At 40.1% G+C, this 25,948-nt stretch overlaps 1 protein-coding gene and 2 non-coding genes across 4 annotated transcripts in view; 2 read left to right on the top strand and 1 right to left on the bottom strand.

The window, feature by feature from the left end:
* Positions 1–25,948, top strand: part of fchsd2 (FCH and double SH3 domains 2) — a 77,384-nt gene that overhangs the window by 1,501 nt on the left and 49,935 nt on the right. For both annotated transcript variants that reach the window (XM_085245720.1, XM_085245721.1), the window contains exons 2-3: positions 2,780–2,877; positions 20,075–20,120. In XM_085245720.1, the coding sequence (XP_085101846.1) occupies positions 2,780–2,877; positions 20,075–20,120 (144 nt within the window). The remainder of the gene's footprint in view (positions 1–2,779; positions 2,878–20,074; positions 20,121–25,948) is intronic.
* trnat-agu (transfer RNA threonine (anticodon AGU)) lies at positions 13,644–13,717 on the top strand. The gene has a single exon. It is a non-coding gene; the product is annotated as a tRNA-Thr (tRNA).
* On the bottom strand, positions 15,434–15,506 carry trnam-cau (transfer RNA methionine (anticodon CAU)). The gene has a single exon. It is a non-coding gene; the product is annotated as a tRNA-Met (tRNA).

Consider the following 25,948-nt stretch of genomic DNA (forward strand, 5'->3'; position numbering starts at 1 on the left):
ATAGGTTCGAGAGTGGGTGTGGACGCTGAGGAAGTGTCTCTGTTTTGTGGATTTAAAGAATTGGTTAGAACTGGGCAAATTTAGCTGAGCCTGTGAAATTTCAGGCTACACAAGTGTTTTGCAGATGCTTGATTTTGGGGTGAACTTGAACTCTTTAAATTGACATTAACTGCATCAACGGATGGCATTGAATCTTAAGTTTAATTAGTGAAAGCATCTTTGCATCTTTAGACTGGATACATATCAGACAGGGTGTGTGTGTATTGGTATACATGCTTCATTACTGGGGTGAATCTGACATCCTCACATGTGCTTGAAGGTATGTTTGATTTGGCGGAGATCCTATGCCGGATGCCCTTCCTGACACAACCCTCCCCTTTTATCTTCTGCCTTATTTTAAGGCAGAAGGAAATAGGAAGACCACCGAGAAGGTTAATGGTTGTAGTGGAGGGGGATGCAGCCAAAAGACAAACAATTTAAACTCCTCTTGATATTGTTATCTCACAGTCGGGGATGTTTACGCCATATCTCTTCCTCTTTCCATTTTTGTTATTCATAATTTTCACATTTGCCCTTATTTGACATCTTCTTTTTCATTTTGTAACCCCCGCCCCATCTCTCTATCTCTCTGTCACCATTCCCCTCCTCTCGCCATCCTCTGGGGTTGCCACTGAGTGATAGAAGGTGAAATCAAGTGAAGAAATTTTGCCCTGATTGTAATGAACCACTCCCTCCTTATCTTCAAAGGCACAGCACATGAAAGAAAGGAGCTGTGCTGTGTTTGTGTGTTGGTGTGTGTGCCAGTGTAGTGTGTGTGGCATGTTGTTGATTGTTTTGTCTAGAACAGTCGTGAATTTGCCCACTGTTACTCTGGTGAATAGCCGATGGAATTCACCCGACAATGCACAATGACCTTCACAGCGACTCTGTTGGCAGGAGATGTGTGTGTTTGTGTCTGTGTGTCTGTGTGCATGTCTCTTTTAGCATAAGATGTGTGAAGGAGCCTGGCCACTAAATTGAATTTGATGCACACAGCATCTTTACTAAACACTGCAGTTATGGGGGATGTTAAGAGTATTCTCAGTCACCTCTAACTGCAAAAAATCCCCATACCTGCCTCACTGAAGGTCTCACAAAACCCTGACGCCGACTTTTACATTGATGGGTCATGAGTGGGAGTGTATACAGTATATGTATGTGCTACTTACAGGTTACTTCAGAGTAGGACAGTTGATGGGCAGCTAGAGAATATAGTGCTTTTCAGTATACATCATTTTGAAATCAGTGTCACTCATATTTATTTTTGGCTAATGAAGGCTTCATGGCTTAGATTCAACAAGGTGCTGGAAACATTCCTCAGAGATTTTGGTCCACATGACATGACAGTGTCACACAGTTGCTGCAAAGTTGTCAGCTGCGCATCCACCACATCCCAAAGGTTCTCTATTGGATTGAAATCTGGTGACTATGGACGGCATTTGAGTACAGTGAACTCATTGTTATGTTCAAGAAGGCAGATTGAGATGATTTGAGCTTGTGACATGGTGTGTTAGCCTACTTGAAACAGCTGTTAGACGATTGGTACACTGGTCATAAAGGGATGGACTTGGTCAGCAACAATACTCAGGTTTGCAGTGCTTCTTTAAACAATTCTCATTTTGTACTAAGGGGCCAAAAATGTGCCAAGAAAATATCCTCCACACCATTAGACCACCAGCCTGAACTCCTTATACAAGGCAAGATGGATATATGCTTTCATGTTGTTTGTGAGGGAACAGTTTTTCCAACCTTCTGTTGTTGAACTTTGGTGAGCCTGCGCAAAATGTATCCCCAGTTTTCTGTTCATAGCTGACAGGAGTGGCACCTGCTGTGGTCAAGGTTGTTGCTTGTTCACAGATGCTCTTCTGCAGACCTTGGTTTTAACGAGTGGTTATTTGAGTTACAGCTGGAAGCTGTCTTGTTATTCTCCTCTGACCTCTGCCATCAACAAGGCAGACCGTTCTCTGTAAACCATAGAGAGGGTTGTTTGGGAAAATCCCAGCAGGTCAGCAGTTTCTGAAACACTTAGACTAACCTGTCCAGCACCAAAAGGATCTTTATTCCCCATTCTGCTGCTTGGTTTGAACTTCAGCTGGTCGTCTTGACCATGTATGCTTGTCTAAATGCACTGAGTTGCTGATGTGATCGACTAGTTATTTGCAGTAACAAGCAACTGACCAGGTTTACCCAATGAGGTGGCTGGTGAGGGCATATTTGTCCAGTTGTCCAAACAATTCTTAGTTTTTTGATTGAAACAAGTTACGTTAAAATATCACAAATTTTTAAAAGCAAATCTTTCTTTCTTTAAACAGTTTAATAGATCAGCAGATTATCTAAAAACACAAAATGAAATGCGCTCATGTTAAAAGATGTTTCTGTATTCAGTCTGTTACTTTGGGCAATTTCATGCAGCATTTAATCTAACGAAGGGTCAATGAGATGGAAATATTATGGATTGATATGGATCATTTATTGTTAACGTGCATTTATAACTTACAGCCAGGTAGAAGCTTTCGTCATTCAATGAACCCTTTTACAACCAGGAAAAGACAGCCATTTATGTCCTCTGCATTGGCCAAAATCACATCTAGGTTAATATGTAGTTACTGTTTTAATATATTGATATGTGAGGACTGATGATTTGTTGAAAGTTGGGCTTCATAGAGATCAATAACATGCCTGTGGAGCTGATGGATGAATAAATAACACATTTAATAACATGTCTTTTTGTTTCATCCAGGTCAAAGTGACACAGGAGCTGAAAAACACTCACACAGAGCAGATGACAAGACTGCACTTTAAACACCAGACCGAATGTGACCTGCTTGAGGACATGAGGTATGAACACGTTTCCGAGTCACAAAGTTGTCTGTAGCATGAAGCAAGTGCGCTTAACAAATGGCAGATGACTTGAAATCTAGTCGTCGCTGCACAGCACGCTCACACGGACACAGCCGGAGAAAAGGAAAAAGGAGTGAGGGAGAAGAGAAAGAGGACGTGGACTGTCATATTCCAGTTTTTTGACAAGCAGAGAGGGTCAGGAGGATGACAAAGGAATTTCCTGCAGCCCGCTTCCTGCTTTCCAAGTGTTTCTTTCTTTCTTTTTTCTTTCTCACTTTCACCTTTTCCATATTCTCTCTGCAAAAACTCTCTGCAGTCTCTTCCCTCACTTTAATTTCTCTCTGTCGCTTTTCCTCCGATTATCATTTTGTCTGTCTCCATATATCCTCTTCAACTTAGCTCAGCCCTGTTTACTCGTGACATATGTGAGCTGGCAGTTTTCCCTTTTTGGATTAGGGAATAGGAGGAAGCCCTGGCTCCTTCACGTGCTCTCGTTTTCTGTGTTGACTAAGCATTGATTATTTATGACAGCGAACTCTCATACTCTCTGTGTCTATGCTCCCATCCCGGTCTTTTGCTCTGTTTCTCATTTTCACACTTTCTCTGCCTGTTTTCTCTCTGAGACCTCCCTCCCCCCCTCTTTCCCTCCCTTTTTTCTCCCTCTTTCACTCTTGGGGGCAGCTCCAGCTGTTTGAGAACAGATTGGCTTGTTGCTGCTGGGTTTTGGAAAGCGAACAAGGCTCTGGTCTCACTTGTGGGAGCGCGGGAGAGCCAGTTAAGCATATGCAACCACGATGTGTTAGTTGTTTCAGTCGGTGAGGGATGAAGGTATGTGCCACTGGGTAAAAGGTTCCCAAATTGGCTTTGTCATCCTCGTCACTGAAAGATGCTGCCTGCAGTGTTTTCTCTCCATGTTGCTCTAGCCTTTAATGTTTTGTAATTATTTTTGATGACACATTCTCATGGTGGCAAAATCAGGAGCAGTGGGGTGGTGCAATGATTAGGGAAATTGGCTTGCGATTGGGAGTCCTGGGCTTAAGCCCCTGCAGCCACATGCATCTGCTTAGTCGATGTGTCCTTGAGCGAACCACTGTGGTCCCAGTCTTTTGGCTTTAGCCGATTTTGAAAGATTATTATAAAAGAGCAGAAGGGCTATCTGAATTTCACACCAGCAGCATAGTGTGATGAACGTATCCATTTCGTCAACCGACTTCAGCTTTGTCCGAACCAGCAGCCTAGTACCGCAGGTGCTGAAAGGACAGCAGTTGGCTAAATTGCGAGTTGTCTTCTGACAGGACTGAATCGCTCTATAGAGAAAATGTTTTTCAAGAAATAGTTTATGTGAAAGCGGAAATTGTTTATTTCTGTTATGCTTTTGCATCTTCTGGGTTGAAACCAACCATTAGAGCTGACATGTTCTGTCTAATATTGTTTGTTTCATGTTGGATGACGACACTGCACACACACCACCTCTCGTTGAGTAAATTAATAAAAACTTAATATAAACTCATTTGAAAAATAAAATAAATACATCCAAGTACCTTAATGAAGCATTTAGACAAACAACTTCATACAGCCTGTAAATGAACAAAAAAGTTAGGAATAACATATGCAGGGTGGCTAATATTACCTAGTATGGGCTCTGGGTCCAAATGCTATCCCGTAATTGAAGAGTTGGCATCCTTTACTATCAAAAGAGACATTTTCAAGCAATTTTTAATCTGAAAATTTGTGGTGGGGCTGCAAAACATATTTGAGCCTTACAATGAAGGTAACACAGCCTTTTAAATATGAATTAGCCTGTCAACATTACTAATAGGGTGTAAATAATTAATCCTTTAACACAAGTAATGGCTTTTTAGTGGGCTGCAGTTGCATTTTTGTTACAATATCATGTTTTTGTTACAAAACTCTGGAATGAAGTTTGTTTAAATTGTTTCCTTTTTTAAATCAGTTTTTTATTACAAAGAAAAAGGATCATTTGTGAAGCAGAGGAAGAGTATATCTTTTTGTATTTACTTTGCAAAGAGTAGTTATGAAGCTTTGCAGGCCACTGTGTTCCTGTGCAGATTAAATTAAAAGTAGCCTACTTTGAGAAGAGCTGTAACATCCAAAGCCTAATAGCTTTGAAGATATTAAAAAAAAAGATCAGGTTCAATTTTATTTTGTCTAAAGTCCAGCTGCAGATTAAGTAGTACCAGTAAGCCAGCAGTGTTGGTGGTAAATGCAATTAGGTTCGTCCATGGACCGTTTATGTGTATATATCCATCCTAAGGTTCAGCAAAGTAAGCTATGATGCAGGTTATTTAAGCATAAAAAGGACTATATAGGCAGCACATTTATACAAATGGAAAAAGGAGCTGCATGTCTCTCTGGAGCTGCAGTTTGAGACTGCTGCACTAGTTAATACTAGTTAATAGAGAAAAAAGAAAAAGACTTAATGCAATAAATTGAAAACAGCTTCTTTTCCTTAACTTTACGGAATTTTAATTGAGGTGTTTTGTTGCATTTCAAGAAAGTGTATGAACAGTCTCATCCTATGAAGCCTTAGAAAACCAGAGAATAACATCTGTGCTTATCCTTTTTGACTCTTTAACCTCTTTGGCTACGTTCACACTGCAGGTCTTAATGCTCAATTCCGATTTTTTGATCAAATCCGATTTTTTTGTCTCCTCGTCCACACTACAAATAAAATGCGACAGCAAACGCGCTCTAGTGTGAACGCTCAAAGCGGCCCGCATGCGCAAAAGAAGATGTCACACACAACGCGCTCTGTTTAGACCAAGAACAAACAGTATTGTTTGACTGATGGCCGTTAATATAAAGACTTCGGACTTTACGTTTCCCAATTTTTGCTTTAAGTTATTTTGTTATTTACATAATAATGTAAATAACCTAATAATGATCCTTATTGCTGTTTAAGAGAGGAGCGGTGCTTCAAAGGATAGCTGCAGATTTCTGTCAGAATCTGCAGATTATACAGTACAAATAAAATGTTTACGTTGTCTTCCCAACAGTTTCACTGACATCTACACTGGATGGCTAGGAAGCGTTCGCGATGTCTTCTCGGGCGCTGATAATTGGCTTCAGTCTTGTGTCGGTGACGTAAAAGGCGGATTTAATGCGACTTGACCGTTCAAACAGCAGTCGCTTTCTAAAACATCGGATATGTATCGGATTCAGTACCACATACGAAAGTGACCCAGATCGGATTTGAAAATATCGGATTTGCGCCGTTCACACTGTCATAGCATGATCGGATATGGGTCGCACAGGGTCAAAAAAATCGGATTTGATGCGCTTTCGCCTGCAGTGTGAACGTAGCCTTAGACTTGCTTTCAGTCTCATCAACATGATTTCATTAATCTCCACTGTTTCTTTGAGGAATGACCCAGCCTTTAAGCATCACTGTAACAGAGAATAGTGTTATAATCTTTTTTCCTGTTCACTTTTTACCTGAGAGATCTGTAAACATTACAGCTCTCACCAGGCTTCCAGGCAAAGCTCCATATGGCTCATCAGCATAAGCAACGCTGGGCACATGGCTCATTAACATATTATTACATATGCACATTACCAAAGATATTCTTCAGCCTATATTTACACACATCCGTGTGACAATAAATGTGCTTTTAGCAAATGATCTAACAGAACAGACCCTCAGTTAGACTGTATTTTAAGGCAAATGTGCTTTTCTGTTGTTGCTTAAATCTGACATCTTTTCTTTGGTTGTAGCTATGACCCATTGACTGATTTTCACATGCTGGTTTTTCCTTTTAATTTATTTGATTCTTTATCTAAGATTAATAATATTTCTCCCTGATTGTGTGTATTTGTGAGGCAAGAGTTAATTCTGATGTCAGCATGTCAAGTGGGTGCAGGGAGGACCATCGCACTGGGCTTTTGTGCTAGTTGTGGTGACCGCCAAAGGGTTGTTTGCGATGCCCAACTCTAACACGCCAACCATTGTACTATAATACACAAAGTCTCACTCTGTTTGTTTTCCTGGAAACTCCTCCTAGATGATCACAAGTTGTGGTGTACTCGTACAGGCCCCTGATGGTTCTTATATCAGGTGTTATGAGATAATCGTGTTGCCTAGCCAGTGAGTTTATGCACACCTGTAATACCTTGTAAAAGGAGTGCAATTTTAATATCACAACAGTAACTTCTCAGTTAAAGTCACAAAACTTTTTCGTGATGTTTTGTGATGCTTTTATGTTGCCCAGCAACCACCTAACAATGACACGAAAAAGGTCAGTGCAGTTTCATACTTTAGACATCTGTTTCTCCAATTAATAGATCAGTATTATAACTGTCAACACATTTGCTAAATACGTTCTCGATATAATTTCTGCAGTTATTATTTTCTGCTTAGCTCTATTTTTTACTTAAAAAAAACCAAATCAAATACCAAAGCAGCTGTTTGCAGCTTTCAGGACTACAGATTCTTTTTTTGGGCGGTGGCAGGACATCCCACACTCAGAGCAATCCTTGGGATGCACTCAAAGATCTTGAGTGATTCCCAAGGGAAGAAGCAGGTAGGAACATGCCCCATATCCACACTGGGACAGAATGCAGACTTAATATCTACAGTTGATGCTTGCAAACAGTCACTAGACTACAGTAGAAAGCTAATCAATTGACGAACATGCTTTGTGCTGTCCTTGTAAAAGTGCATGCGTGACCTCTGGAAACTGACTCTGATTCAGCTAGTCCTTTCCTGAGATGGTGTCACCATGACTAGTTATGACTAAATAGTTTCCATATACAGTATTTTTAAAAGATGGACCCTACAGGAGAGCAATGACAAAAACATTCATGGTTGACAGACACATTTCTAGTATGAAGCACACATTAGGTTTTAACACTTAAATCCCAAAAGCAGCTCTGAGGTTATTTACCCTAATTAATCCACAGACTGGCTTTAATCAAAGCGCTCAGTCACACACACATGCACACGCATATACAAGTTTATATCTACTGTGTCTCCTGCCTGTGTGTCAGCTGTACAAGGTATGAGAGGAATGATAACGGGAAAAAATGGAGGAAAGATGAAAGAGAAAGGACCGTGTATTTCATCCTCTGGGAGTGCATTTCAGCTAGTCTAATCTTAGGAAGGACAAGAGAACGGGAGAGAGGAGAAAATGATGACGAGTTGGTGGATTCAGGGAGTCAACTTGGTGTCCTCAATCCAGCTAAATCCCCTATACCCTTATGTCTCCCTTAATAGCTACAAACGCATCATCCTGCGCTGACCATAGAAATACTCTCATACAGTGTGCTGTGCTCATTATCATTTGGCCATGCATTAGCTATTGTCTGTTAGTTTAGATCAGTGAACAATGTGCTATATATACTTTACTGTGCAGCTTCATTTTGCTGTAAGGTAACTCTTCGACAGGCTGTGATGTTGTTTAGAATAAATGCAGAATGTTGCAGACAGAGTGCCCTGTGGAGACTTTATAAAGAGCAGTATTAATTGTGGAGATGTTGCGACATTAATGATAAAATAAATGATAAAAATAGCAGCCTGGAAGCTGATGCTCGGACTAGATTGCTGGACTGGATGTGATTTACCCCCCATGTCTGTCCTTTGCATGATTCACTGGGATAAATGAAATTTGTGTTTCATGCAAATTAATTGACCAAATCCTAGGAATTATCTGCAAATATCATTAAAACCTAATGGCTCTCCTTGCTGAGTAGCTAGATGAAACTGTCTGATTTGAACCCAAAAGTGCCACCAAGAGTTCTCATTAATGCTTTTCATTGCAGCCTCCATAATGAAGGAAGATGGGGAACAGAATATCAAGGCCTTGTTGCATTAAAAAACTAAAAAAAACCCAGACTCACACACAAATGAATGCAAGGCTGATTCACACCCTGATAATGTAATTAGGTGTAGGTACATCTGTACTCGACAAAATAACACTGCAGACTGAATCATAAGAGGACCCTGGATAATACTTGGGGTTGAAATGACAAAATATTGGTTACAAGGTTATTTCTGTATTAAAATAAGGTGATCCTGCAACAGTGGCTCAACCTTACCATTATGTTTTTATGTAATAATATAATAAAGTTCAGTGTCACAGCCTAAGCAGCTAAAGCAACCATTTGTTCTGTGGTGGAGTCAGAGGATTTTTAAAGATTTGCAATATTTTGTCCTTTGGAAAAATAACCCGATGAACAATAAAGTTCCCAGCAGCTAAATATAATCCATTCCATCTCTGTTGTAGACCTATGTCTTTCAACTTGTGGCCTTCGTTCGTGTAAGTGTTTCTGGCATTTTGAATTGTTCATTTTGTTTTTTCCCCCCCCTGAAGTAGGTAAAGATTTTTTTTATGAATATCTACTCTTTATCTTTATTTTCTTCTTTTTATTATTTTTTCATTCTTCTTCTTTTAAGGTCGTAGTTCTTTTGTACTTTAGAATTATTAGAATTAAATCAAAGTGCAACTGTGAATTACTCTAGGGCCCTCTCTTTTCCAAAGGGTGTTTTTAATGGGAGAGGATCAAATTGCCTCTGAATGGAGCTGAATAGACTTGTAACCTGTCAGTGCAAGGGAGCATATGAAATACCACTGAGTATTTGAAAAATGTAAATAGACATTTTGACAGAGCAAATGAACAACGAGCTTTCAGATTCCTCTGGTTTACAGCTGCACTTTCAATCATAAACCAAATCTGACCTCTTAGTACACTCACTAACAATATTAGAATCAATATCCATTCTTACTGACCAGCAGTAGCTTTAACAATTATGTTTAATTAATTAAAAAAAAAAATCAGGAACAGTAACTAAACAAAGGATTCACCAATGGTCCAGGGTCAGTTCTTGGGCAAGTTGATTGGCCATTTGTTGGCCTGTTGGGACCATTGACAGTGTTCTCAGATATCAAGTAAGGCTGAAGCAAAGTGGCTAAAATGAGCTCTAAATAACAAGTAGTCTTTTCACATTAAAATGCCAATAAAAGTGTCACGGGCTGCGATGGCAGACCGTGGAGTGACAGTGAAAGCAGGGCCCAAACGCGAGACTCTAAGTGAAGGACAGTGGATTTATTTACAGGAGGTGAAAAACACACAACTATATACAAAATCCCAGCACTGTGGTCCCGTGGTGATTCTCCCTGAATCCCACACAGTGCAGATGTCCGTGAGAAGTGAAAGGTGGCGACTCCAAAAAACTCCAATTCCCACACCGTGACTTTAGAGGCGTACTCCGCTCCCGATTCCTGGTAACACAAAAGGCAGAGGGTTAGCAGGGGATCTGTTTCCGCGGAGGTTACGTAAAAGCTCACGGCAGTACTGACGAGTTCTGACTCAAGGATCCAGCGTCGGCCTCAGCTCAGCTGCAGTCCTAAATGCCGTTCCTAGACGAGCGTAATCTGCTGCAGCTGGCAGAGGACGACGAGCGGCAGGTGCGGCCGTCTCTCGAGTAGACCACTTCCGGGTTCGCAGTCTCCTCAGCGAACCCACACCTCCGGAAGCTCACACAGAGACACATGGAGAGATGGAGAGCAAACCAATACAACACACGGAAAACATAAACATAAACATACACTGAAAATGCCTGAGCCCTGGGTCCCTAGACCCAGGCCATGACAAAAAGTCCTTCATCAGTTCAGTTGTTGCGACAATTTAAATGTCAAGAAAGGTGTGTAGATTTTCAGTCATCTACCTCATGGCGATCTAAGGAGCCTGGAAAGAAAAGCGACAGGACATCTTTAAGTTTCTTGAAGACGTTTCAGATCACATCCAAGAAGCTTCTTTAGAAGTTGTTAGCCAAATTGTGTCTGGTTTCATCCAATGGTAATGATCCATTTTGTAACATGGTGTGATCAAAAGGACCCAAAACGAGTGACTGAGTGCATAAACTCATCAGGAAAGATGTTAACAGAGGTCAAGACCAAGAGCTGTTTTCTCATATACAGTGGAACCCCGACTTACGAAATGAATTCGTTCCCGAGGGTCTTTCGTAAGTCGAAAATTTTCGTAAGTCAAAGCACCCATCGCGCCTTTTGAGTGAACGATAGGCTATAGGCTAATTGCAAACTGCAGCAACAATACGTCATTCAAGTGGAACAGCGAAGTGCAAGTACAAAAGCCAAGGGGTTGTCACATGATTCGGAAGGCACTGTGGGCATTGCGGGCATTCTGGGCTCAGCCAATCAGAGTCAGCGGATTTCGTTACGCAGGCATTTTGCCGTAACACGAGCAGAAATATTGCCATTAAGTGCCTTCGTAATTTGAATTTTTCGTTAAATGGGGTATTCGTAAGTCAGGGTTCCACTGTACTTGTATAGGATCAGAAGTCTTTTTGCAGCCACAGCTTTTGCTCTTTGGCACACTTCAGATGGGGTGGAAGGTGGAACTCTATTTTTCCAACCTGGAAGTTATATCTATGTCTTATATTGCCTATATGCTGACATTCTTTCTCTTTCTCTTTCCAGCAGTGATATCTGTAGCATGCAGCTGTGAGTCTAAAGTCCAGTACTTATTTTAACCTACAATTTGTAACATTTTCAGTTACCAATTGTTTGACAGATTTAAGTTACTAATACAAAAATTACAAATGGGATATAAAGGTGAACAACATCAAATGCACCCGTTTTAACGACACTGTTCATCTTCATAAAGTTGATTAATCTGAAGACATAGACAAAAAAATCAGATATCACAAACAATACGAGGTCATAATAAAAAAGCATTCCAGCTGATGTTGGAAATTATTTGGCCACCGACTCACACCCCAGCACGGCCTCAAATGCTTTGCCATGATATCTTTAGAAAACAATATATCATTGAGTAATGGTAAAAGTTTCACTGTGATTTTTTTTAACCTGGTCATAATATATTATTATTGAGCAGCAGCTGCCTTCACAGTCACAGAAAGTGTCTTAGTCTTTGAGGACAGAGATAACAGTAACTCTAAACACATGATCAGAGATTTACTTTTTGCCTGTCAGTGTTTTGTGGGGTTATAGCAAAGGTGTGTGTGGGGAGAGAACTGGTAGGATGAGTTTTTATTCTAATACTTAGTACTGCTGTCTTTAATACTAGCACACACCCTGTGTAGAATTAATTTATTGTAAAGGGAACTCAGATTTCATCTCAGCTTATCAACTGTTGTCTTTTCTGAGATGAAGTAAACATGTTTCGAGCTGAATGCCAGCTTGGTCTTGGAGAGGAAAGACTGCTGCAAATCTGCTGTATTATGCCTCGTGTCGATCACCAGTGTGAAAACATGGCCATTCTCCTCGGCCTCTGTCTCACCCTGTGACTCATGTTGCTTATCCTTTTGTCACTGATCTCAGTCTGTGTCCCGTTAACCATTGACCTCAGCTGTTTTCTCATGTTTGATCATTTCCTCTCTCTGCTTTTCAGCCTCTTGCTCCTCTTGCCCTCAGCACTCACGCACAGACATACAAACACACACATCCACTGTGTCCACTCTCAGGCTCTTAAGTATTTCCTGTCGGACACACACTCATCTGCAAGCCTGCACATTTTCTCCCTCCCTTTCTTCTTCACACACAGCTGATGCTGACATGCTGGCTTTTCGACTCGTACACCATTCAGTTACGCACACGCACCCGTGGTGGGCAGACAAAAGGAGCAGGGTAGAGAAAAAGTAGTTAAGAAGCAGAGTGCATCAAGCCAGAGAGAAAGGGTCAGAGCAGGGGAGAGAGGCACGAAATAGAGGTGCAGGTGAAGGTATGGAGAGGTTTTCAAGGGATAGATGTGAATTGTTAGCTGAATAAATCTAGGGGGTGAAGAAGGCAAATGCAGATAGACACAAACATGAAGTACAGTATAATCTTCAAATAGATAACTACTTAAATCTATATAACTTTTAAGACCTCACTCTGAAATGCCTATTCTGTTTATTTTGACTATTTTAGGAACACAGTTTCTCATGAATGTGCAAAATGGGTGTGAAAGACATTTCGAGCTGATAATTGGGTGTTGATGTTTACATATGCTGGCTACACTGGATTGTAACCATGGCAGCATGAAAAGCCCAGACATGTCCAAAGATCCCAGCGAGGATGAGTGTTTGTCAGCATTTCTGTGTTTGTACTTTCTGACTTGTATGTTTCAGGCTTGCAGGATCGATTGTGTGTGAATAGAGCGAGCAGTCATGTTTCCATATGTGCTGTGGTATGTTCAGGTGACAGATCCAGAAACTAGACATTACAGCCATTTGGAGCTATTGAAAGTTAAGCATGTTAATTTAAATCTTTTTAGGAGATTGGTCATACAGAAGAAATTGAAAACTGCTGAAAACTGCACCTAGCTTCTTTGCCTTAAAAACAGCAAGGATTCTCTTATACCAACAAGGTATACCAACTGCTTTTTCACAGTATGAGATTAGGTCATCCAACGCAGGACGCAGGACCATAACATCTAGTGCAGTAATCTTGTGTATCTTGCCGTAGTGTGTTAAACTCAAAAAGATAGCACAGGCAGTTGATTTTCTAATGCTTTGACTTGAGTTGCTCTTTTCCATGGCAGGTCTGTTTTCATATATAAGGCGCACCGGATATTAAGGTGCATTAAGCGAAACAAAACAGTCAGATAAGTCAAACTTTACTCAACTCATTCTTCTTGCTTCCTCCACTTCCATACCATTGATTATTAATGTTGAATTCTCTCGCAGCTGCTCTATTCCCATGTTGTTGCAGTATATTAATGACTGACCTCATATTGTGGATGGATTACCTCACGGAATTGATATCCTGTTGTCTCTTTGTGTAGGCGCTGTGGCTTAGTTGGTTAAAGCGCCTGTCTAGTAAACAGGAGATCCTGGGTTCGAATCCCAGCAGTGCCTTTTGTTCCAACTCCGCTACACTTGTTCAATAATATTTTTCTCCCTTTCCATTGCTATTTAGTACCAAGTAATTTAAGACACTTGCACACTCTTGGACAATTTAAGACACTTAATTTAAGACACCAGCAGATACTGTGTCTGTTTTGGTCAAAGAAGGAAATCCTGCACTCATTGTCAGCAATGCAGTGTTGTGGCAGCGCATATGCATCATGATAAAGTACAACCAGTTATAGGAGTAACTTGTTTGTGCTTGTACTGTTGTTTGCCCTTAAGCTTAGCCCCTGCTATCCGGTTGTTCAGTGATGACGCGACGAATCCTACTTCCGGGCCTAAAGTAGTCTGCGTTTAATATAGCTTTTGTGTTGTTAACATGTTTAATGTTTTGTATTTTCTTCTATTTGATCTCAAAAAGCTCCTAAAACAGTCAGTGATCCCTGTTGACCTCCCTCAGCTTTTATTACCACTAATGATTTATTTAAGCTCAGTTTTTAAAACCTTAGGATGTAGCTACAGCCCATCCCATGCAGCAGTATATGAATGAACTACCTCGTATTGTGGATGGATTATCTCAGTTGTTCTCCTGGCTGAAGTTTGGTCCTTTTACAGCATCCTGCCATGCGATTACATTTGTTTCTGACCACTGAGAACACTCACGTTAACTTTTATCGAGTGGAAAAAAAGTTAGCTTGTTTATATTATGCTAACATAGCTGTGTCGCTAGTGGTCACGTAGCACATCATTATATACCAGCTAGCCCAACTTCAGTAACCCTACAAACGTCACTGCTGTTTAGTTTTCTGTCTTCATTTATGCTGGAAGTGATAACAGAGCTGTACGTTTTAATTTGTTTCCAAAACCCCGCAGTCAGGACATGCTACATTGTATTTAGATAGAAGCTAGCGAGCTAACTCCCTGCTAACTTCTAATTCCGTTAAATGTCATAAATTCCGTTTTCATGGATGCCTGGATGTTAAACTCAATTGTTACACCTGGTAGAGCAGAAAGCTGATCAATTTATTAAAGATGAAAGACTTTAGACAGTTTTTCAACTCTCAGTAATGCCACAGTGATCGTTTGATATATGGACCTGCAGCGGAGTTTAGGTCCAGACACGGCTAGTGACGTCAGACTGAACAATCGGATGGAAAAACAGGAACACGCATGAGGTCCACATACATCTCATTGGTACTGATAGATGATTCTTAAAATGTATTTATTTTTTACTCTATGATGACTCTCCCATTCTTTTTCCATCAGAACATTTGAGCCATTGCCTTAAGGCTGATGCATGAAGCTCGCAAGAATGTCACTCAATGTGTGTAACCATAGACCTATGCAATGTGATACAAACACCATTAATTCCACCTATGTTAACCTTGGCTATCAATTGAGATTATATACTAATATATTTAATTATGAGAACTATACTTTTTCCTTCTTTAGCATGGAGCATGAAATGATTTTAGTTTAGACAGTTGTTTTTATGAGTGAAGTGAAAGCACTGTTATTTCTTGATTGTGCTTTGCCTTAAAGGCAGGAAGGATTTTTCAAGGTATAATTAACAAGTTTGTCAAGGTTTTCAAACGTGGTTGTTGAGCAACTAGCAGGAGCATGCCTCTGTGACTCAGTAACATGTAATGCAAGAAATCTGTCCGATGTTTCACTTCAAGGCACATGTGCTTTGCTATTTTGCTTAGTTGACAATTTTAAAACATCTGCCCCGTGTGAGGCTCGAACTCACGACCTTCAGATTATGAGACTGACGCGCTGCCTACTGCGCCAACGAGGCCTGTGTGCTGCAAATGCGTGTGTCCCTTTCAGAGAGCGGATACTAAGCCCACATGTGGACAGGCCTGTTTGGGGGAGTGTGCGTGTCGTATTTCAGCGGACAAGCACGGGGCGGGGTTAAATAGTAAACACATGCTCCAGCCTCTTGCAGCAGATCAGTGATAAATGGCAATGGTGCAGATTTACAGGAAGCGGTGCCTGAGGAAAGCGGGGAGGATCATCAAGGACTCCAGTCACCCCAGCCATAAACTGTTCAGACTGCTTCCATCAGGAAGGAGGTTCTGCAGCATCCGGTCCCGTACCAGCAGACTGAGAGACAGCTTTTTCCATCAGGCCATCAGACTGCTGAACACGTCATAGACACCTCAGCTTCACTACTGGAACTTCAACATTATGCACTCCACACTGTATATAAATGCCACTTGTTTTGCACATATTCAACTCTGTATATTTTATATATTTTATTATTATTATTATTATTATTTTATTTTATTTTTTTACTATTTAATTTGTAAAAATGTGTATACACACACACACACACACACACACACACACACGTAGGAAAATATTTAGTATACACATCCAGAAATGCATACACTATTATATATTGTACATATATTTATTAGTTTCAGGTTGGCCATTCTTGTATTTTGCTCGTTTGTGTTGTTGTGTTTGCACATCTCTGTTGCTTGTGGGGCTCGCACACAAGAATTTCACTCGCATGTGCTGTGCCAGTGTGCCTGCACATGTGATGTGACAATAAAAAGTGATTTGATTTGATTTGATTTGATTTACTACAGTCTCTTATTTAAAAGAAATTTGCTAAGCAGCCTGTGTTTGGAAACCAGACTGGATATAGCAGCTTTAACACAGAAATGATGTCTGGGGAAAGGTTTGACACGAAGCACTACCCTATTTGTTTGGGCTGTAATTATCATACAGGCCATTGGTGGTAATTATTCTGTCTACTCTTACAGTGTTGTCTTCCCCTCTGTGTCTTCTTCCACTGTTCGCCTTTCCTGATGGTACTTCATTTTAGATGTTAACAGTCTGTTGTCTTGATCGGATTTAAGACAGCATTGGTTCGGTGACTTGAAGTTAAAATATATTGTACAATAATAAGAAGTGTGGTTGTAATTATTCCAGCAATGTCAACATGGGATACATACTGGGACTGAATGTACCCTGCGCTGCTTTATCTGATGATACAAAGCAAAAAGCCTCGAGCTATTGCGTTTTCAAAACTAGGGTATAATGGTGCTCATTTCTCAAAGCCATGTTAAATTAACATTGAGCTACAGCAGTGCTGCTCCGAAGGTATCTTGAGTGGGTGTAAGCACCAGCTTGTAATGCCTATAATGGAGTCAGTATACGTCTTCTTCCAGATACAGATTATTTCTGGTAGTAGTTTATATTCTGTCATGTTTTCATGCCCCCCTCATCCCACCCCACCCCACCCCCCAACTTTAACTGAGGCTCATATTTCTGCCAATCTGCTATTTGTTGTTTCACGCAAAGAATAATCTGTGTAAAAGTCCTTGTCCAATAAAGCCTGAACAAGTTACCCAAGTGTGATCAAGTGTGATCAAGTGTGCTTCTGCGTGGGCCACAGAGCTCTGGATATCTACATGTGAATGAACTAAAGGTTAATGCTAATGATTAGGTTATTCTTGACACCTAAACACAATACCCTCATTTGCATGTGAGAATAACGCTCATCCACACTAGTGTTTTTTTCCAAAGAGTCTCCATCCACATTACCAACCCAGAGCAGGAGGAAAATGCCTGCTGTCTTTTCTCTTAGGTGGCATACATCAACATTAAAGTTATTTATTTCTGCTAATACAAGTCTTTAATAGCAAAATAAAATTCATGTGATCATCATTTCAGTCATAACTTTTAGAATAGCTAAAAATGTCCATGGCTTTTTTCTGGTCTGACCTGAACTTCTTTTGAAAAAAATGTTGATTCCTGCTTAGCCTCCATGCCTCTCTTCAGCTCTCTCAGGGGTGGGTGGCATTGGCAGCAACTGACCAATCATAATCATTAATAAGTGTACAGGAAGCAGAGTGCCTGATCATACTATGATGTTGCAACAATATGGTAAGGTTAAATAGGCTTTGCAGTTGTATCTCTGTGGCTTAGTTGTTTAAAGCGCCTGTCTAGTAAATAGGAGATCCTTAGTTCAAATCCCAGCAGTGCTTTTTGGTTTAATAATATTTTCCTGCTAGACCTTTTTGCTATTAGTGCCAACTAGAGCTGGGCGATATAAGATTTTTTCATATCACGATATGTTTTTTTCATTTCAGGCGATAACGATATCTATCACGATATAAGCCAAATAACTATATTTGTAAGATTTAAATGTGCCGTTGCTCACAAGTAAAATGTGAAATAATCAGCAGCTTGTTTTTATTTAAATATTTATTTCCCATAATAAGTTCAACAGGGTAGATGTACTTAAGGAACATGAGACTTTTTCAGATAAATAAAGGCAAATATTGCAAACTACACAAAAGGCAGCCGCTAAAGCGTTTAAGTTTCAAAATAGAACAAACAAAACAGACGACTAAATTGTCAATTCCACTTAGAAACAAAATATTAATTCTAAAAATAAATCTTAGTTTGTTTTACAGAAGAACAGACAAAATTAACTTTTGTCAATATCAAATAAACTGAGAACTAAAAGGAAATTCTCAATCTCTCCTTGTTGTATAGCTTAGCTTTTCAAACAGTGTTAACAGTTACTTTAGTCTGACAAAAGCCGAATGACGAATTAGCGCTTCCAGTCAGAGACTGAGGCTACGTCCACACGTACACGGGTATTTTTGAAAACGGAGATTTTCCGTTTTCGTTTTGAAAAATAATCCCGTTCACACGTAAAGGCAGAAATGAAGGAAAACGCTGCTATGAACATGCCAAAGCAGCAGGTGGCGCTAGATTCCTAACCGTGCAGAAATGTTGGCCAATCAGAAGTCTAGAAGCCTCGGTGGGAAAAAGTAAACAAAGCTGGGGCATAGAAGCAGAACCGAGTCGTATGTGTGGAGGGACAGTAACTGTGTGTATATGTAAGCATTTAAACACTGCAGAGTAGAATTAACAGTAACAGTATTGTAGAAATTCATTTCACTGAAACAATAAGTGGCGCACAGTGTGACGCATGCACCAGTTTATTGTATTTCCAGACTTGCTTTCGGCACAATTTACAGTGCACGCTACTCTGTTTTTTGTCAGACTTGAAATAGCCGAAATACCTTCACAATACGGAACTTCTATGGCTCTTCCATTCGACAATCTCTCCGGCATTGGAACCATCATCTGTTTTCTCTTCGGTCACGCTCGGTTGATTTTTCTAGTCGGCACACTCATTTCCTCCATTATCCGAGCGGTACGGTGGCTGGCTGCTTCCCAAACAAATACACATGTGCGGCTTGGCACTTGTGCTGTACGTAACAAGTCACGTGACGTGACGCTGCGGCTGTGATTGGTTCGGCTCAGCGCTGCTTAATTTGGATTGGCTGACCTTTTTTTTTTTTTTTTTTTAAGAGGACAAGAGCGGCGAGGTCTATCGCAATAGTTTAATTTCTCTATCGAGTAAAAGTTATATCGCGATACATATCGTTATCGTTCTATCGCCCAGCTCTAGTGCCAACTAATATAAGACGGGCATTGTACAGCTACAAGCATTTCACCCCCATGTCATACTGTGTATGGTTGTGTGTGTGTGACAAATAAAATTTGAATTTGATTTGATTTGAAGACACATTTTTCCAATATGGAGCTATTGTACTGTAATAACTGTTTTTTAACAGCTCCAGTAACCATCCACAGAAAGCCCCTTGCAAGTTTCTAAGAAATAAATCACAGTGAAAAATGTGATAAGATTTGTAAAAAGCTTTAAAAGTGGTATTGAGTTAGTTAGCTGGGCTCGCATCTGATGAACTATGCATTTAACTCGAGAATACATGTTACACACGCATAGTGAGATATATATAAAAATATTTAGATCCAATCAACTGTACATGATGCTTTGTCCATTCACATTCATGGCCAAAATATGTATCTGTTTGTGTAATCACATATGTAATGTTATGTTTTTAATTCTGCATAACATTGGGCTGTGATAAGAGCTTTCACTGTCTCTTCAACTCCAGGATGTTGTTGACTCACATCAACGGGGCGAGGGGAAAGGTTGCTTTGTGTGGGTCATAAATTCAGAAGGTATTTTTAGAAAGAGTCGTTGAGAAATAAAGAGAGAGTGGTAATTCCATCCTTGCATAATGTTGTGGTCACCAAGCTCTCCCCTGGCATACTCGGTGGGATTGCAGCATTTGTGCTTTCTCATCATAATGAACACACAGTACACAAACTGTCACTGAAAATAAACATCAGGTCTGTTTTTTCTGCCTCCTGTGTAACAAAGCAATAGGCCTTGATGCTTTTGATGATGATTTATTTGCTATCTGTATTCCTACATGTTATCTGTTGTGATATATACATTATGAATCTATCTGTTGTTTCATTTATCCTCTGTACATTTCAGTAAGTTTCTTTTTTTTGTTGTTGCAGGAGCTATAGTCTGAAGAAAGGACAACTGGAGCGGGACTATGCACAGGTAGGTCTGGCTGGACTGTCGCTAAATATAGGAACCCATACATTAAAACAAAAACTATATACTGTTTAAATATCTTCAGCTTCTCCATCTTCTCAATCACCTCTGGACCAAATTCATTGTTCACAGCGCTTTTCGTCATCCTTTACACAATAATTAATATAAAATGCTATGATATTCAAAAAGGATGTACTTACTTCTCAGTCACAGAGGGTTAGAGACTGGTTGGCAACCCCCTCCCAAACTCCAGTTACTTTGGAAAAATGTGTATTACTTGACCAATTGTTGATTGGTTTTTGGTTTTTTGGTTTGCTAGCTGTCGTTGGGTAAACTTGATCACAAAGGGGGTGCTACACCAAAAAACAGCTTGTGATTGCTTTGATTGCTAGGAGATTCTCAAAATCACCTTTAGAAAATGGAAAGTGTCCACTTGAAACTTGAAAGAAGTCCGACAAAGCAGAATCCCAGAGCGTTTCCCTGCTACAGCTCACAACTGGTGCAGCTTGGTAGCAACCAGAGTAAAAGCAGGGAGGTTGCACCACTTTAAAACATAGAAGTGTATGTATCCCAGAATAAGGTACATACAAGTTTACGGTCTTACAGTAGTTTGTTATTTACATATTTCCATACAAAATTTTGGTTTGTACAGAAACCCAAAATCATTCTATCATTCTAAGTTTAAAGCAAACCACTGATTCAGCCAAAACTGATGGGCTGGGGAAGGCTGTTCCAAAGTGTAGGTGCTACAGAAGCCTCTAGATTTAAAATAGGATCAGGGAGCAGTCTCTAGAGACCAGCCAGGCTGACTGGTGGAATAAGGTGTCAGCATTGTTGCTGTATATGCAGGAGACTTGCAATGTAGGGCTTTATATGTAACTAATAATTTAAAAATGAATTCGAAGTTTCACTGGATGGAAATAAGGGCGAGATGTTTGTTAGATAAAAGAAACAAGACTGTAAGCCCAAAGATGGAGAAAAATAACACCAAGTCTCTGATCATATGATGTGATGTTGCTAATGTGAGGGCTAAAGTAAAGAACAGTCTCCATAGAGAAGCAGAACTGGAACACAAGAGCCTCAGTTTTACTAGGACAGAGGAATTTTGAAGACATCCAATCACTAATAGCACTGAAACATTGACTGAGGTAGCAGAGCCTTTTGTTGGATTAACAGAAAAATACAGGTAAGCAATGCTCTCAAGATGATTCAGGATTAATATAGTATGCAATGAAAACATAATTGGTCCAAGGATTGAGCTTTGAGGGATCCCGCAGAACAGAGGAGCTGATGAAGACTTAGTATGGATTCTGAAGTGTCTCTCAGATAAGCGTGACGAAATCCTTTTCAATAATCTGTCAACTAGAAAGGCACGATGTGTGGAGTTAAAGGCTGCAGATCAGTTGAGCAGAACTAAAATAATCCCATTTATCTGAGCACATAAGAACGTCATTAGTAATAATAATGCAGTTCCAGGGCTGTGAGTCAAATATTGCACCTCAACCAGCTGACGGAGTGGATGAGTGACAGCTCTGTCAAGAATTATTGTTACTTCAATCTTTTATCTTGCTCTCACTTCAGTTGCACCTTGATTTTCTAATTTTGACCTCTTTGGTAGTAGAAGTACTGTGCTGTCTGTGTTGAGGCCTTGCATGTGTAATTTAATTTTCATCCAGGGCTTTATCTCTAATAAATTGAGATAATAAAATGTAATTTAATATATTATATATTGTAGTTTAATTAATACTCTAATAAGCATTGACTAACCTTAAGTAAATGACAGTCATCTATGCCACTGTTTGCAGAGGGTCTGTGCTAGTGAAAACTATAGATTTATACTTATTAGATTTCCCAGTAAAAAAAACCCCAAAAGAATATAAAAAGAAGTGAAAGGACGTACATAGTGCATTGGCAGCCTGCTTAACTTAAGAGCTTTCCAAAGTGAGCCTTTCAGATTTCTTTTTGATTCATTCTTCAGATGATTAAAAGCTCACACATGTGCTGCAGGCCACATTTGGTTTCACTTCCCTTGTTCCTGTGTAGTTATTGGCAAGTGTGTCGCTGTTTATTTCCCCTGTTTCTTTTGTATATTCTTTCTCTTCTGTTTCCTGTTTGATAAAAAGCTACAGTTCTTATAAGACGGAAAAAGGTTGCTACACGTAATTAAGCATGGCATCCACTCAGTAACATACTGAGTGGAGCTCCACTTGCAGCTTGCAGTGAATTCACCGAAAGCAGTTGTTTGCATGATTCTCACATGGGTGCAGTCACCCGTCACAAAGTGCTTTGTACTATAAAACTGGCAGTTTAAAGACCCCCTGAAGTCCAATCTGATGGTGATTTGCTGTCTCACTTGCACCTCTGTTCATGAAAATGGCTTCAATTGCCTTCTTTAATAGGTTGGCTTTCAATATGAGAACTCCTTTATCCAAACTGAGACATGCGCGGTCTTTTAGATTATACACAAATGTCTTTTCAAAGCTCTTTTTCTTACTGAAGCCAGTTTGACTAAAGTACTCATTCAGTAACACTTAATGAATAGTTTGATTATAACAGACAATTTTATAAGAAACCTGGCACATTTTGAAGTCCTATTTAAAGGTACTATTAGGTGCGGCATTGAGACTGATTCTCATTGTGAAGGAATAGACATTTTAAGCAAAAGCACCATTCAGATTCACTGGGAATCATTCTTTGATGATCCCACCCTCCCACAACCACTCTCACATAACAGTGGTTAGGTGCAGGAGAGTTTGCATTGGTCCTCATTTTCATTTCTTGTGTTCCACACAGGACTTTTGTTCGACTGTAGTAGTTTTTGGCTCAGCATTTTTCTCCTGTTTACGTCACAACACATTTTATCAACATCTGGTAGTCAGCGAGGCTTTCTTCTTCTATTTTTGTACCTTAATTGTGGCCTGCAAACAGCTGATAGGTGCATTACCTCAACTTCTGACAGTAGTAATAATACTGAAACACTCCAGAGCTGCTTTTTTCACACCACTGTCATTTTAAACATGGCTGAGCTGTTTACATACCATGAAATTATTTTCATCCACGAGACATCCACTTTGTAGTCTACTGTTGATTTGTTGGGACACATGAAAAACCAAAATACAATTCCCAGTAGAAGGCTGAGTCAGCATACTTGTGATACTGAGCGTTAGTTAAGTTGTGTCTAAGAAGAAGCCAAGCAGCGCTTCCAGCCAAGACTGTGAGACTGTCTGATTTCCATTGTATTTGATGTTGCTCTGCATAAGCTCCCATGACATTTACACACGCATCCATACAGTCACTGAGAAATGTTCCCAGCTAAAAAAAAAAAAAATCCTCCCGGAGCTCATTAAAAACCATTCTAGTACATAACCCGGCTTGCTCTTAAGCACATATTAACATACAGATACGCCTCCTCGCAGCTGTCCATACAACCAACCCTTGTTTTGCAGCACCAGTATCCTCACCATGCATATACATGGACTGAGGATGGCAGGAGAGAGAAGGAAAAGAGGAAAGTGCTTGTTTGTGTGTGTTAGAGGATGAGTGTCTTTATTTGCATGCGGTTTGAATGATTAAGTGAGCGTTTCCTGTGGTCAACCCCTCCTCCTCCTACTTTCAGACGCTCATTACATCCCTCCCTCTATCTAGCTTTCCCTGTCTCTCACTATTCTCCCTCAGCGGTCTTTTTCACCTTAGAAATAGAGGTTGCCTAGCAACAGCCCCCTGACTTAGTAGGACAATAGATTCCCTCCTAATTGTAGGTGTGTGTTTGTGGAGGAATGTCGGAGTGTAGTGTTTCTTTTTTCTTTTTCTTTTTTTATATAAATGTATGATGAATGGCAAATAGATGTTGTTTCAAGATCAAATAAGCAAACAGGACGCCCCCCCACCCCACACACCCACCCCCTTTTTTCCTCTCACAATAGGATTTTACTAGCATGTAAGGTTTGGCTCTCGTCTGTCTCTCTGCCAGACACTCAGGTAGCTGACCCCTGGTGGTGAGTCAGGAAAATAAAGCCAATCAGCCTTCAGTGAGGCAGAGGAATAACGGACATGACCCCTTAACAGAACAGCTAAAGAAAAAAGTTGAGAGCTGGGAGATGTAGGAGGACAACAGAGCGAGAATGAAAGTGAAAATTTAACCTTTGTCCTTTCAATGTGTCAAACCAGACATCCACCCGCCCTCTGCGCAGGAGTCAGCCACAATTACCAGCTGTCCATCAAAAGCTCCATGTTTTCTGAGTGTGCGGGTTTTAGGCTGGGGTCATACTTCACTGTACTGCCCAAAAAAGCATGCCTTCTGTGCTGCTCTGTATCTGCTGTGCTTTACTGTTACTTGTGCTAAATCAGCATTAATGTTATTGGTTATTATTGATTTATGTTGTGTTCTCTGACAAAAATAAAATAAAATTAAAAAGCATACATGAGTTCTTAGGTTCAATTCAGTTTTATTACAGTTTTATACAGCGTCAAATCACAACAACAGTCGCCTCAAGGCACTTTATATTGTAAAATCAAAACCCTACAATAACACAGAGAAAACCCCTAATAATCAGATGACCTCCTATGAGCAAGCACTTTGGCGACAGTGGGAAAGAAAAACTCCCTTTTAACAGGAAGAAACCTGCAGCAGAACCAGATTCAGTGTAAACATCAGATCTGAATATTGTAAATAAACTGAAACTAGTGCTTTTGCATTTTATTTTTTTTACTTTTTTCTTTTTCCTTCTTCACTGTTTCACCTCTATATAGTGCTCTCACACTGTCTTCAAACTGTATGTAACATGATCTCATGCACACATCCATTATACTGTAGCTGTCTTGTTAATCATGCATTTATCTCTAATGTGTCTGATATTAGATATTGTTATACTATTTCATTTGCATTGATTTCAAGGTTAATAGAAGTCTAAGGAAAAAGGAGAGACTGCGATAAAGAAAGTGACAGCTTCTCTTTTATCTCCCTGTTCTCTCACATTCTTACACTGTCCTGTATGGTGCTTCTATTCAATTTAGCCTCCACTCACTGTTCCCTTACTTTACTGTAGCTAGCCCTGCACACACATAAACAAGAAACAGAGAGCTTTGGGGGCAGATGAGTGAAGACTGGATGAGACGAGAGAGGAAATCAAGTATATTGTTCTTGGAAGTAGTTAAGAAAGTGAGGGCGGGCTGAAAAGGCAGAGATGCAAAGACAGGCAGAAATCAGATAGAGACAGAGGGAGAGAAGGCAGCTAGAGAATGGGCAAACGTGAGAGAGACGCAGACAGGAGAAAACAAGTGAGTGGAACAAAGGGAGTAAACACCGGGCAGAAGTATCAAGGTGATTGTGTTTAGCAGGACTGCAGCCAACAGACGAGTAATAAACTAAACAAAGAAATTGTGAAGGGATGAGTGAAGCATAGAAACTGCTAGTCACTTATACAGTGGGGCAAAAAAGTATTTAGTCAGCCACCGATTGTGCAAGTTCCCCCACCTAAAATGATGACAGAGGTCAGTAATTTGCACCAGAGGTACACTTCAACTGTGAGAGACAGAATGTGAAAAAAAATTCCATGAATTCACATGGTAGGATTTGTAAAGAATTTATTCGTAAATCAGGGTGGAAAATAACTATTTGGTCAATAACAAAAATACAACTCAGTACTTTGTAACATAACCTTTGTTGGCAATAACAGAGGTCAAACATTTACTATAGGTCTTTACCAGGTTTGCACACACAGTAGCTGGTATTTTGGCCCATTCCTCCATGCAGATCTTCTCGAGAGCAGTGATGTTTTGGGGCTGTTGCCGAGCAACACAGACTTTCAACTCCCGCCACAGATTTTCTATGGGGT

The sequence above is a fragment of the Mchenga conophoros genome, linkage group LG14 (genome assembly GCF_057382185.1).
Source record: "Mchenga conophoros isolate Kocher_MC1m ecotype Shallow Benthic linkage group LG14, M_conophoros_male_GT1.1, whole genome shotgun sequence".
In the NCBI taxonomy this organism is placed as follows: Eukaryota; Metazoa; Chordata; class Actinopteri; order Cichliformes; family Cichlidae; genus Mchenga; species Mchenga conophoros.